At 40.3% G+C, this 15169-nt stretch overlaps 1 protein-coding gene across 1 annotated transcript in view; it reads left to right on the top strand.

Moving 5' to 3' along the window:
* The first annotated feature begins 2131 nt into the window (after window positions 1-2131).
* The window catches only part of LOC147126928 (uncharacterized), a 69275-nt gene continuing 56237 nt past the window's right edge, over window positions 2132-15169 (top strand). The window contains exon 1 of the mRNA XM_086023077.1: window positions 2132-2477. Coding sequence (XP_085879203.1) covers window positions 2447-2477 — 31 coding nt within the window. The 5' untranslated portion in view covers window positions 2132-2446. The remainder of the gene's footprint in view (window positions 2478-15169) is intronic.

Below are 15169 nucleotides of genomic sequence, written 5' to 3'. Positions count from 1 at the left end.
ACCAAGTCCTGCGGCCACATCGAGCCTATGCAGCAGCTTACCTAGATGTGGTAATTCAGAGCACCGACTGGGAAAGTCACTTACCACGAGTACAGAAAGTTCTGGAGTCCCTCCGGCAGGCAGGCCTAACAGCTAATCCGAAGAAATATAAACTAGCCTTTGGCGAGACAAACTATCTGGGATTTACTATTGGGCGAGGGCTTGTGAAGCCTCAGGAGGCGAAACTTGCTGCCATTCATAGCTGGCCACGACCAGTAACCAAGAAGCAAGTGAGATCATTCCTGGGGTTAGCTAATTACTATGCTGCTGACGGCCCCAGACTTCAACAGGGAATTCGTAGTCCAGGCAGATGCCTCGGATGTGGGTCTGGGTGCTGTTCTGGCCCAGGTCAATGGAGGTGAGGAACACCCGATACGCTACTTGAGTCGGAAATTGCTACCAAGAGAGAAAGACTATGCTATAGTGAAAAAGGAATGCCTAGCCATTAAATGGGCTCTAGGAACTCTCAAATACTACCTATTAGGAAGGAAGTTTACGTTGGTAACTGATCATTCCCCTTTGCAATGGATGGCGAAAAAACAAGGAAACCAATAGCAGGGTAACTAGATGTTAAGTCTGCAACCTTTCAACTTCTCTGTTGTGCACAGGCCGGGAAGCAAACATGGGAACGCAGACGCATTGTCCCGCCGTGATGCCTTTTGGTCTTCGGTCGTCATTCCGTGGACATCAGGCCCGGGGAGAGGGATATGTGGCATCACAAGGGGACGTGTAGTGGAAGGATGCTTTACCCCAAGATGGCCGACAATACAGACACTACATTTCCCAGCATGCCCCAGGAAAGAACCGGACAGAAGCAAGAGGAAGAACAGACTCCATGTGGAGGAAAGTTGTTTTTTGAATTTTGGGAACAGTCTTTAGTTGATGCCTTTTGTAATCTTGTCAATTTTGTTTTTTCCTGACACTGACTGAAAGAAGATAATAAATCTTGATTTTTTTTTTTTTTTTTTTTTTTGTTGAAACTCTGGCCTAAGAAGTCTCCACTTGCCCTGTCGACCCTAACGTGATGTCACAGTAGCCTCGGTTTTCTTGCCCAAGACTATCATGGATGGGAGATGTTTCAGGCCCTGGAAGCCTTGGAGGTCCTGCCATTGCTGGATGGGTACCCACCAAGCGCAATTCCAAATGCCGTCCGCATCCCTCACCTTCACAGCCTGACCTTTTACCGTGCAATATCTGCCCAGCAAAAAACAAATATATACGTATATATATATATATATATATATATATATATATATATATATATATATATATATATATATATATATATATATATATATATATATATATATATATATATATATACGTATATATATATATATATATATACGTATATATATATATATATATATATATATATATATATATATATATATATATACGTATATATATAGGTTTTCTCCGGGCAGTTGATTAAGTTGATTGGATACTCTAAAATTGCCCCTAGGTGTGATTGTGAGTGCGGATGTTTGTCTCTGTGTGCCCTGCGATTGGCTGGCAACCAGTTCAGGGTGTCCCCCGCCTACTGCCCAAAGACAGCTGGGATAGGCTCCAGCACGCCCCGCGACCCTTGTGAGGAGAAGCGGTACAGATAATGGATGGATGGACGTATATATATATATATATATATGCGTATATATATACATATATATATATACGCATATATATATATATATATATACGTATATATATACATATATACGTATATATATACATATATATATATGCATATATATATATATATATATATATATATATATATATACATATATATATATATACATGTATATGCATATATATATATACGTATATATATACATACATATATACATATATATATATATACATATATATATATATATATATATATATATATATATATATATATATATATATATATATATATATATATAGTATATGTGTATATTTAATTGATTATTGTTTATTGTTATTATTATTATTTAGTCTGTCAAGCGCTCTCGTCCAAATTCCAACCCAGTAGGTGGCGGTAATACCCCAATGATTGGTGGTAGACTGCCATAAAACAGAAAGAAAGAAAGAAGAAAGATTTTTTTTTTTACCTTACCACACTCGGCACCGCATTTTCCTGAATTTGAATCAAATGCACTCAAGTCTCAGCGCATGTTCCTGAATTTGAATCAAATGCACTCAAGTCTCAGCGCAGGACATCCATCACTACTTTGTATTAGTCTAAAACATCTTCCGTTAAATCATCTTGTCCAGTTAAAGTCGTCTTGGTGCACGTTGGAGCTTCCCGGCCTAGTTCAGCGTAGCTTAGCTTACTAGCCGCTAACAAAGAGACCGTTTGTGATCAACAGAGATCACTTGTGACCGTAAAGTGCTGCGATTGTTGGACGCCGTTGGCAGGATGCAGCCAAGAATTATTCTTCACAGAGCAGGTTGGATCAATTCTTACTCTCACTTGTTTAGGAAATATTAAAGTTTTTGTTTTTTTTTACAGAATTCGTATTCAGTCTTACAAAGTTGTTTGTTCCCCCTGTTAATGAAAGAAAATCCACAGTGGTCACATAAATAACTCTCTAATCATAAATAGAAAGGTCAATACAGAAAATTAGTCAATAAAAATCAGACATTGCCATTGAATTGTGGCCAACAGAATTGGGATATAAACAAAAATGATGGCACCCTTTGTGACGCAATCTTCTTAGGTAATAGTGTTGTTCCGATACCATTTTTTGTCCCCGATACCAATTCCAATACCCAGCTGTGCAGTATCGGCCGGTGCGACTAGTCGTTTAACCGTCTACAATTTATTAAACGTTTTGTATTTTACTAGTCAGTTAAACGCGACATTAAGTATCGCGCATCTTGTTCCACAGAATAATAGAGAGAGAAAGAGAGAATTGTCCCCCCCCCCTTAAAAAATTGTATTTTTTGTGTGTAAGCGTTCATATTACATTAAAAATGCGACCTCTGTCTTGTCTGTGTATGAACACATGCGTCGTCAAAGTGGCCCGCCTGCGCAGAAGAAGAGACGACGACGTTGTGTTTGCGGAAACAAATGTGCTCCAGCGTGTCGGGGCATTCAAGCGATTAGGTAGCAGGTAGAAATAAATACAGTATTTTGGGGAAATTATGAGGCGAGGCTTTATTATCTCATTTCATGGAGACATCACTAAAGATGACGTCACGTCATAACCGTGTGTAAAAAATGAATCTATCCGAGCCGTGGCTGAATTACTACGATCGCCATAAATGTCCACTTTATGCTTCACGTTTCAAGTGGGATTAAATTAAAGTAAAGTAAAAAGTCAATAGTGTTACTCTAAACAACTTTGCAGATTCGATTGCCCTGCTGCCAGCTCTATCCCTCCGCCTGCGCGGAGCGCATCTTGGGCTCGTCAACTAGGACAACATATGAATATATATATATATATATATATATATATATATATATATATATATATATATATATATTAGTGTTGTTCCGATGCCATTTTTTGGCACCGATTCCAATACCCAGCTGTGCGGTATCGGCCAATGCCGATACTGTACCGATACCAGACTTTTTTTGGGGGGGGGGGGAAAGATATATATGAGTTTTTTTTCTTGTAATTCTAAAGAACTGCATACTTACTTGAATGTAAAACCATTGCTATCATGGCTTGGTCAGACTTAAAAACCTTTGTGAAACAGGAAAAAATAAGAAATAATATACACAAGGTATCTTTGAGAGGGATTGTGTCGGATTAATTACAAAAGCTATAGGACATTATTAGAAAAGTTTGTTTTGAGTATTAGTGACCCATCGCAGCAACTTCCGCTCCCAAATCCACTTTCAAAACCAAAAACAAGCAGTAGAAAAATCCAAAATTGAGCAGGGTTTGTTGTTACGGTTCATTCCCCTTGTTCATGCTCACCGCCGCCGCCTCAAGCTCTTGGTGCTTGTTCACGTTTCGTCCTCCAATGTTTTATCAGGTTTGACGTATTGAACCTGGCCACTTAAGTTCCACCTCTTGCAACATTCGCACCGCAAATTTTGCACTTAGCTGTTGTACTCGCTGGAGTTTCTATGTTGACGTACAGTAGTTCCATATCGCCGCCGACATTGTTTCTCCGGTACCTCACTATTTTTTTTTTCTCTCAACATGAAAAAGCAGCCCCGCCATTGGTTAAGAGCGTCCGCTCTGGGCCAATAGTGACGGATAATACTGAACAGTCACCACACACCAGTGTCGTGAATGAGCAAGATACAAGGCGCTGCATTTAATGTAAATTGAGCAGGGTTTGTTGTTGCGGCCAATCCCCGTTGTTAATACTTGCTGCCGCCGCAAACTGTTGGTGCTCGTTCACATGTTTCGTCCTCCAATGTTTTATCAGGTTTGACGTATTGAACTTGGGCACTTTAGTTCCACCTCTTGCAACATTCGCTCTAACTGGCGTTTCTATGTTGAAGTAGTTCCATATCGCCGACATTATATCTCCTGTACCCCACTGACAACCCCCCCCCCCCCCCCCACACCTCATATGAAAAAGCAGCCCGGCCATTTGTTAATGCTCTGGGCCAATAGCGACAGCTAGTACTGAACAGTCACCACACACCAGTGTCGTGAGGGACCAAGATTCAAGGCGCTGCATTCAATGTTTTTTAATAGTACAGCATTGGGAAAAGGCATCGGCACGTTATTTTTAAGTACTCGCAGATACTGGTACCAGTGTTTTAATGTGGTATCGGGATACCGGCCGATATCGGTATCGGAACAACACTAGTAATAGTTGCAGTCAAATGATTTTTGTAAGTTTACATGAGACTTCTGCACCTCTCAGCAGGTATTTTGGTCCACACTTTTTTCTTTCATTAACATAGGGCTACCAACATTTTTGTCCATGGGTGTAAATACTTTTCACGATGAGTATTGCAGTATGGAAACATCATGAATTATATTTTTAACTCAATTATTCCTTGACATTCCAAGCCTTAAAAGCATTCATACTCTTTTAATTTCCTCTTTCTGAAGCATTTCCTCGGATAGTGTTTGAATTAAGCACACAAACCATCAGGAACAGACTGGCCATTGCAACGTGACAATATTTACCCAAAAATGACAGTCTGTCAAAATGCTGAGTCTGCTTGAAACTTGGGCTGCCACAAACGACTATTTGCGTAGTCGCCTAATCACAGACTTGACCCGACCACCGAGTCGTGATTAGTCAACTAATCGGATCATATGTAAATCGCAACATATCATATCAGCAAGCAGCTGATCTTGTATAACAATCATTGGCTTACATTCAACTTTTATTAAACTTTGCAGCTTGGACCAGCATTCCTGACATGTTTATAAGTGATGGTGAAACTTAAATTGAAGGCGATTAATATTTTCTACTGTAAATGTTTAGTGCTTTTTTAAATGAAACCCAAAAACTATACACTGAGCTGAGTTACACTAATTCTGTGAAACTATCTAGTCTACAAATACAAAAATAAATACTTATTATAATTACTATTTTTTATTTCCACTTCATGTTCATATTTTTGTTTTTTAATATGCACTTCAACACACCCCTGCTGTACTGCATGTAATATGTGTGTGGGGGGGCATCTGTAGAATTCTGCTTCAGCCTTCACCTTTTGGAGAAAAAAAACAGTATCAAATCTTGTAATACTGTCACATGTACTGTCCTTTTAATGAGAACTCAATGTTAGTGGTATAGCTACAGTATGTGATACCCGCATTGTTTTACTATGAAACCACTCTGTTGTAACACGTGCAGAATGGTGTGGCATTGTCTTGCTGACATAAGCAAGGGCGTCCATGAAAAAGATGTTGCTTGGATAGCAGCATATGTTTCGCCAAAACCCGTATGTACCTTATGTACCTTTCAGCATTGCTTTTTTTTTTTCTCAGCATGATTGGTGCCTTTAGAGATGTGTAAGTTGCACATGCCATTGGCACTAACACAGCCCCAGACAATCCCTGATGCTGGCCTTTGCATAATAGTCCAGATTGTTCTTTTCCTCTTTGGACAAGGGAACACGACGTCCACAATTTGCAAAAAACTATTTGAAATGTGGACTCGTCAGACCACAGAACACTTTTACACTTTGCATCAGTCCAGCTCAGATGAGCTCGTGCCCAGAGAAACTGGTGGCGTTTCTGGGTCTTGTTGATAAATGACTTTTGCTTTGCACAGTAGAGTTTTAAGTTGCATTTGCATATGTAGCGCCAAATTGTATTTACTAACATTGGTTTTCAGAAGTGTTCCTGACTGAGCCCATGTGGTGATATTCTTTACACATTCATGTCTGTTTTTGATGCAGTGCCATCTGCGGGATCAAAGGTCACGGGCATTTAATGTTGGTTTTTCGGCCTTGCGCTGACATGCATTGATATCTCCAGATTCTTTGAAATTGTTGATGATATTACGGACCATAGACGATGAAACCCCTAAATTCCTTGCAATGGTACATTGAAGAACATTGTCCTTAAATTGTTTGACAATTCCCTCACGCAGTTGTTCACAAAAAGGTGAACCTTGCCCTATCTTTGCTTGAATGACTGAACAATTCAGGGACGCTCCTTTTATAAACAATCATGGCACCCACCAGCTCCCAATTAGCCTGTCTACCTGTGGGACTCTTATCTCATAATGTGTTATTTACAGTAGGGCTGTCCCAAAAGATTATTTTTCTCCCGATTAATCTATCGACTATTTTTACGATTAGTCGCTTAGTCTAACAATTAATTTTTCTACTAATCTAGCGATTATTTTTGACTTGACGATTATTAATTCCAAAAAAACACTTCTGAAATCTTATTTAAATTCTTTGATTATTTAAGTAAAAAAAAAAACTTTTGAAATTGAATGAACAGTCACATCTCTTTTAGGAAGGCATCATGACGTGAATGAGGTATTTATATATACACAATAGTGAAACAATGTGTGCGTGCATGTGCAGCAGCCCAAGTAAAAGAATTAACAAAAATAAATAACTAAAAAATAAATAACATCAGTTTGCTTAAACCTGAAACAGATAAAGCAGTGCATACTTAAATATTATAACAGTGAAAAGCACACATTATATATTAGTGCAGTCATGCACTATGGTTAGCAGGCCAGTGTTTCCTCTAGGTTTTCTTTTTTTTTTTTATCTATATATATATATATAAAGCAGCGGGAGCAGGACATCATCCTAAATACGATCTGCATGCTGTGCTGCGCCCACATAGACAGGGGCACACATAACTTCATGGGTTACTCACATGAGTACCAGGAGATTGACTTTGGTACTCACGAGTGGTTCAACAGATCACATAAGTCATGGTTCAGATCGGTCACAGATTTTGAGTCACGGATTGGATTGTGTTTCGGATCAGCAAAAAAAGATTAATAATAAAAGATTTTAGAACTTTGACTTCATTAATTTTATAAAACACTTTTGCCCATTAAAAAAGAAAAACTCTTAATGTCTAATATGGCCATTTAGGATTTAAGAACACAATAAAATGCAGGATACCTTGTTATTTTATACACTGTATAAGAATAAAACAAGAACATTCTTATTTTATAAGAAATAAGAACATTCTTATTTTATACGTGGTGCAGTGTATAAAATAAGTTATTCTGCCAGACATTTTGAGCTGAATGTTTTTGTTAAAATCATTTCATGAGCAAAAGCGTTTTTATAAAATAAATGAAGACAAAGGTTTTATTTTTTTCATAATGAAAAAGACCTGAGTGCAATTTAAGGCACCTTCCTTTACACGTGGACAGCGCTTTACAAAATATTCTCCACAATATTGAAAAAGAAGTTTAAAAAAAAGAAGAAAAAAAAGCTAAGCTACCAGCCAGGCACCTCTCTCTCTCTCCTTTCTTCTCCGCCCAGGAAATGTGCAGTACCAAACCAAATGAAAAAGGAATACATACTTAAGCACAACATAAATAAATAAATATATACTCACAAAACAATACTGCAGCATTTTAGAAAAATAATAAATAGAAAATAATGTGCTGTTTGCTCCAAGGCAGCCATATATTATAACAGCAGGAACCATGCAGCGCGATCGAGAAACGCACAGGACAATCTCAGCGGTCCACCAACTGTTTGTCATTGATTTATCTGACACAATTTACATTAAAATATACCCACAACTGAATTTTAATAAACAAAATACCTTTATTAGACACTCGAACAGCGAGTAATCAGCGTTTTAGTCGATGAAGTCATAGCCATGAGCGCAATAAAAGTGACGTGCGTAAAAATGACTGCTCTCGTAGTTCTAAATCCAAGCGGCGCTTGAGCAACAACTTGCCCAGGCCTCAAGAAGAAATAACTATGGTATATCTGTTAGAACAACACCAATGTAAATGATTATGTGTGTGCGCGCGTGTGTAGGTGTGTGTGTGTTTGAAAGGGCTGTTTGTGTGAGTTGAATCCAATGCTTGTTTTTTTTCAATTGAAGGGGAAGTCAACCCCAATTTTTTTTCAAGAATATGTTCTATGCAGGCCCCCTAGTTGTAACAAGGCAATCTGATTAATATTGTTGTAGCGTGTCGTGTGTTCGGCATTGAAAGAACACTCTTCGTCAGATAGAAAGATACTTCAGAACTTGTACTTGGGAGGGACAACTGTCGGCCCCCTGTTTATTAATTTTTTTCTCCTCGCTCTCCTCTCACGTCATCACTCCGCGACACATCCCCCTTAACGCTTACATTGTGTTGGTGGAATATGAGTCAAGCAGCAAAATCTAGCCATCTCAGGGGTCGGCCATTTTATCACCTATGTCAACTGAAAATGACATCACAGATGCCCTGAGGGCTCAAATAACGACCAATCATGGTTCAGTTTCAGAAAACAGGTAAGCTGTGATTGGTCGTTACCTGAGCCCTGAGCATCTGTTATGTAATTTTCAGTCAACAGACGTGACAAAATGGCCGCCCCCAGTGATGGCTAAAAACTGGTGGATTAATTTTTATTCCACAAACGCAATAATTATCAGAATGCCTTGTTTCAACTAGTGGGCTTGCATCAAGCATATTCTTGAAAAATAATATGTTTTGGTTGACTTTTCTTTAGTAAAGTATTTGCATAAGAAAATCAATCCTCTAATTCATGTTAAGGGTATTAAAATTCAAGAAAATAATGAGACAGAAAAATCAAGGGATTTTTTTTTTTTACAATAAATAAAATATGCGATTAGATTAGCGATAAATTAACTATGAAGAAAATGCCATTAATCGCGATTAAACATTTTAATTGTTTGACAGCACTACTTTAAAGTAAAAGTTTACAAAGGCTATTGCATTGGCATCAATGACGCCATGTATTATATTTGGTAAGCTTTATTTTGAAGTTAGCCTTTGCGGAGTTGGTGTGTTCGTTGAGTTTGCAAAGCGCTCCCATATGCGGTTTATGTGAGCCATGAGGGTTTTGCACGTTCTCTGTTGCTATTACAGTGAATGCGGACTAATTACGTTGGCTTAATGTGAACGCGCACGTTTTTATTCACCAACCATTTTGTGGATCGCGCCGCCCCGAGCCGTGATGCTTGATCCATATCGCTCACGGATCAAAGATGATCTGTTGCACCACTGTGTACAGACAGGTACGCAAAGGCGCGTCGTGACTCACATGACGTTACGCGTCAGTGATTTCTGTTGTGCATGCGTACCTGCGTACCAGTTATGTGCACCGTTGCACATAGAGCTTTCCGGAGCAGATACATAAACTGATGTCGTGTGTTACTATTTATAGGTATATAACGCAGCAGAACCACATAACATTACCTACAAGCACCAACACAATTTGACTGGAGTGAAATAGCTCCGCGAACGTTAGCTACATAATGCACAAAGTTGAAACACAACACGGCGTAACTGACTGCAACCAGCTGCTTCGAGAAACGAAACTTAACGATGCACGTTAATACTTCGGACATAACAGCAATTTCCGTAAAACCGGGGGATATTAGTAAGTTAGATGGACTTAGGATACTCCAGCTTTCTGCTTTCTCTCGTCTTCCAGTAGTACTCCTTAGTGACGTCATGGCTGATGTGCTGCTGTGGTACGTCAACTCAGCTTTACAGAGGGTGCACACAACCAACTCGCTCGACCTTTCTTTGAAGTTTGTCCATACTTTGGATGTTTTTGTCAGCTTTTTTTTTTTTTTTGCGGGGACACTGGTATCTGGCGCCTCCGCCATTTCTACCGTGCACACTTGTTTACAACTGACACATCGCACGTGTTGACGTATTTACGTCATCGGCCACATCGACTATGCCGACTAGTCGGGACAGCTCTAATGGAAACTGTCATAACATGTCCATCTAATGAGTAACAGCAGATGATTGATTGATCCAGCTATGAAGTAAAACACATGTAGACAAAAGATTAGACGATATTGGCCAGTGATATAATCAATGCATTGTATTTCATCTTGAAAAATTATATTAACATTTTTTTAAGCTGCAATTTATATTCATCTTTCATTGCATTTTCTTCTAATCAATATTTAGTTACGTTTTGTTTACCTATACTGTGTATAACTTAATTTATATTACTACTTATGTGTTGAAACACAACACAGCATAACTGACTGCAACCAGCTGCTTCGAGAAATGCAACTTAACGATGCACGTTAATACGTCGGACATAACAGCAATTTCAGTAAAACCGGGGGATATTAGTTAGTTAGATGGACTTAGGATCCTCCAGCTTTCTGCTTTCTCTCGTCTTCCAGTAGTACTCCTGAGTGACGTCGCTTAAGGTGTTCGTTCATGGCTGATGTGCTGCTGTGGTACGTCAACTCAGCTTTACAGAGGGTGCACACGACCAACTCGCTCGACCTTTCTTTGAAGTTTGTCCATACTTTGGACATTTTTGTCCGCTTTTTTTTTTTTTTTTTAGCGGTGACGCTGGTATCTGGCGCCTCCGCCATTTCTACCGTGCGCACTTGTTTACAATTGCACGTGTTGACGTATTTACGTCATCGACACTCGGGTGTACGTACGTGCCGACGGATTTTACGTCAACGATACTTGACGTCGATGGTATGTTGTGCGTCCCGACGTATTTACGTCATCTGCCACGGCGACTATGTCGCCTAGTCGGGACAGCTGTAAAAACAATTGCTGACCTGAGAGAGGATGTTGGCCTCTTCTTTCGTGACCCGTTTCCCCCAACTCTTGCCGTCATCGTGAATAGCGTCATCTCTAGCGGGGCCCTGACGGCGACTGAGGCCCCCCTGATGGACACGGTGAGTTGGGATCCGGCTATCTGCCCGGGGCCATCCTGCTCAACACCACTGCACGGTGCCACCTGGTTCGAGGTGGTGTCTTGCGGTAGGAGGAGCAGCAGAGAGGGGTCGGGGTTCTCTCCCTGGAGGCCGTGGGTCCTCTGGTGCTCCTTCTCCACATCACCCACCAACCACTGTTATAGTCGGGGACAGCATCATTAGACGCACTCATTATTTCCGCACTATCACCCGCTGTTATCCCGGAGCCAAAGTTATGGGCATAGTGAACATCTTGCCCGGTGTTCTTGACAATCTTGCATCATCCATATCCCGGCTCATTATCCACGTGGGGACGAACGAGACAGTCAGAGCAGACAAAGAAAGACTTTCATGCCCTCTGTGCCTTGCTGAGAACGTGCGGGTTGTCAGTCTGGATTAGCGGCATTTTACCGACGCTATCTCGCGGCATCAAGTGCTTTAGTCGTCTTTTGGGCCTGCATGGCTCCAGCGCACTTTTGGCTAACTTGACTTTGATTTTATCGACAATTTAAACCTGGAACCGCCAGTCATTTTACCAGCCAGACGGGGTTCATCCGAACTCTCTGGGCAGCTCGATTTTAGCTGCTAATATCCACCGTGCCGTCATCAACTCCACCCCCAGCTGACTTCTGTTTACTAATCACTCTGTACACATTCTCTCCTCTTCACCACCTACCTCTAACTAGTGCAATAATGATCTCACTACCCTCACTAGCTCTCCCTGCAGGCCCCAGGTATCATCACCACCCCCATCGGACAGCTTTTTCAGTCAGACAATAACAGGCAGACGCTTCATACACACATAATACATAATTTACATAAACATAATTTAACAGTGACAATCTTGTACACCGTATTTCCCGGACAATAAGTCGCTCCGGAGTACAAGTCGAACCAGCCATAAAATGCATAATAAAGAAGAAAAAAAACATATATGTCGCACTCGAATATAAGTCGCATTTTAGGAGAAAATTTGATCAAATCCAACAGCAAGAACAGACATGTTAAAATTTAAATGACAAACAAATTAAAATAAAAATACAATAGAGACACCTACAGGCTGAACGGTATGCTTACGCCCCCCCTCCACTCCCCGGAAGCCAAGTTGTCTCCGTCGCGTAACACTAATAAATGTGTCCATATAAATCAAAATAATAAAATTGTACACACATGTAGAGAAAGAAAGTTATGGTAATGTCGCGGAGTTGGGACTGTATGTTAATTTGGGGGGATTCACCGGTGCGCCTCATCCACACAGTCACTCGAATCAAAGAGCGTGACCGGACACAGTGATAGCGAACAACGTGGCTTAGTAGCACTCCAATCCATTCCACAGAGCTCAACAACTAGCTCAATTCCGGCGCGTACACGACGACGAAGAGGCGCGCATCTGCCGCTAATGGCTAACAGACTCCAAATGTCTCTCGTTAGGACCACTTTTAGCTGTCCAACAATATGCCCGCCATAAATCAACGTTAAGAAAGGACCCATTAGCTGCCCAAAAACGTGCCTGGTGTAAAATACACAAATTAAACAGTAAACCAATGCCTGTATAACCGAAGCACTAATGAGGAATTTACAACAGGTAACTTAAATAATAGATAATATAAGATAACTTTAAACTCACCAAAACTGTTGTAGATCAATTTGATCGCTTTGAAAGTGTGTGTTCCATGAGTTTCCATTGTTTTTTTGTTTTTTTTAAGAATTTCATTGGCCGTTGAATGCGTCAATCACCATCTTAGCAAGTTTGGTTGTGACTGCAAACACAATTGACGAATCGTCCATATGCAGGGGTGGTACTATTTCTGCATGTAATTTTTTCATTGGCTGTTGTTGAACTCCTGACACAGGAAACATTTGTTTATTGGATGAAGTAAGCAAGCAATCTAACATAAGGTTGTCAAACATCAAACATAAGGAAATCTAGTGTTGCTAAAGCCATCAAAGAATGTGCATCTCAGTCTTGTTGTGGACTAACTATATTAGTGGAATACCTTTCCTGGACCCTTGTCGACGTAATATGATCATTGATGATGGATTATCATGGATGACCATGAGCGCACGTCCAGCACAGACATTAACCTGGCTATGTTGAGCATGCGCTCCCTTCTAAACAAAACCTTTATTATAAATGACTTGATTTTAGATAATAACCTATAAGGTATTCTTTTATATGAGACATGACTCCGGCCTCCCTGTGTGGAGTTTACATGTTCTCCCCGTGCCTGCGTGGGTTTTCTCCGGGTACTCCGGTTTCCTCCCACATTCCAAAAACATGCATGGTAAGTTGATTGGACTCTTTAAATTGCCTCTAGGTGTGATTGTGAGTGTGGATGTTTGTCTCTGTGTGCCCTGCGATTGGCTGGCAACCAATTCAGGGTGTCCCCCGCCCACTGCCCGAAGACTGCTGGGATAGGCTCCAGCCCACCCCGCGACCCTTGTGAGGATAAGCGGTATCAATAATGGATGGATGGATGGATTTTAAACATCATGTTTCACAGCCAACTCACAAGTGAGGTCACACCCTGGATTTGGTCGTAACCTACGGCGTGTTTGTTTGTGTCGCCTCTGTTGTTGACCTGGCTGTGTCAGACCATTTTTGTGTGTATTTTAACATCGCCTGTTTTAATCATCAGGCAGCCTTGATGAGAACCGTGAGAAAACGCTACCTATCTTCTGAGGTGGCTGCAAATTGTATCGAGATTTTAAGGAGCACTCCTAATAACATTTTACCTGCACCATGTGATTTTAGTGTTGCCAATTTTAACAGGAATCTTAAGTCATCATTAGATTTAGCAGCTCCACTTTTAACCAAAACTATAAAAACAAAGACTACACCCGTGGAGAGATGATGCAGTCAAGACATCAAAAAGAAAATGCAGGAGTGCAGAGAGGAGGTGGAGAAAATCTGAATTCACAGTGCTCGATGAAACATTATGTGAACAACTCAAATAGTACAATAAACTAGTCAAACAGGCTTCTTCTCCACCTTTGATGTTTTAACCAATTCCAATTTTAATAAGTCCCCACAGAGACCGACAGACGCTCTCTATGAGGACTTTGCAGACTCAGAAGTAAAATCGATTACATAATGTCTTTTAGCCCGTCAAAGCACACATTTTAATACACCTGGACAGTCATTTTTACCTGAGGAAACACTGCAAACTTTTGCCCTGGTTGATGCAAGCACACTTGGTCGAGTTTTCTCCCAGGTAAATCCAACAACCTGCCCTCTAGATTCAATTCCCGCATCTCTTTTAAAGACATTTTATGGATTTTTCGAAGAACAGATTTTAGATATAGCCAATTGCTCTTGTCAGACAGGTGTCTTCCCCGCCGCCTTTAAAACGGCGGTGGTGTAGCCCCTTCTGAAGAAGAGCAATCTGGACCCCAGCGTTTTTAACAATTACAGACCAGTATCCAATTTAGCATTTTTAAGTAAGATTTTAGAAAAACTGGTCTTTCTCCAGTTAAATTATTTTTTTAAATACAAACAACGTTTTTGAGAAATATCAATCTGGTTTTAGGATGAACCACAGTACAGAGACAGACTTTTAAGGATTGTAAATGATATCAGATATACTGCAGACGTGAAAAAAGTCTTGGTGCGACGTTTTTGATACAGTAGATCACCAAATTTTATTAAACAGACTTAAAACCCTGGTGGGCATCTCCGGAACTGCTTTTAACTGGTTTTTACTCCTATCTCACAGACAGAAGTTTCTTCGTAAGCATGGATACCTGTTCCTCCAAAACCCATGAAATAAAATGTGGGGTTCCCCAATGTTCAATTTTAGGTCCAATACTTTTTCATCTTTATATGCTTTCCCTTGGAGATGTCATCAGAAGAC

Source organism: Filicampus tigris, chromosome 22 (genome assembly GCF_054856515.1).
Source record: "Filicampus tigris isolate MCC_2025a chromosome 22, RoL_Ftig_1.0, whole genome shotgun sequence".
In the NCBI taxonomy this organism is placed as follows: Eukaryota; Metazoa; Chordata; class Actinopteri; order Syngnathiformes; family Syngnathidae; genus Filicampus; species Filicampus tigris.
Note: the sequence above shows the minus strand (reverse complement) of the source record. Positions and strands in the feature narration are given on the sequence as shown.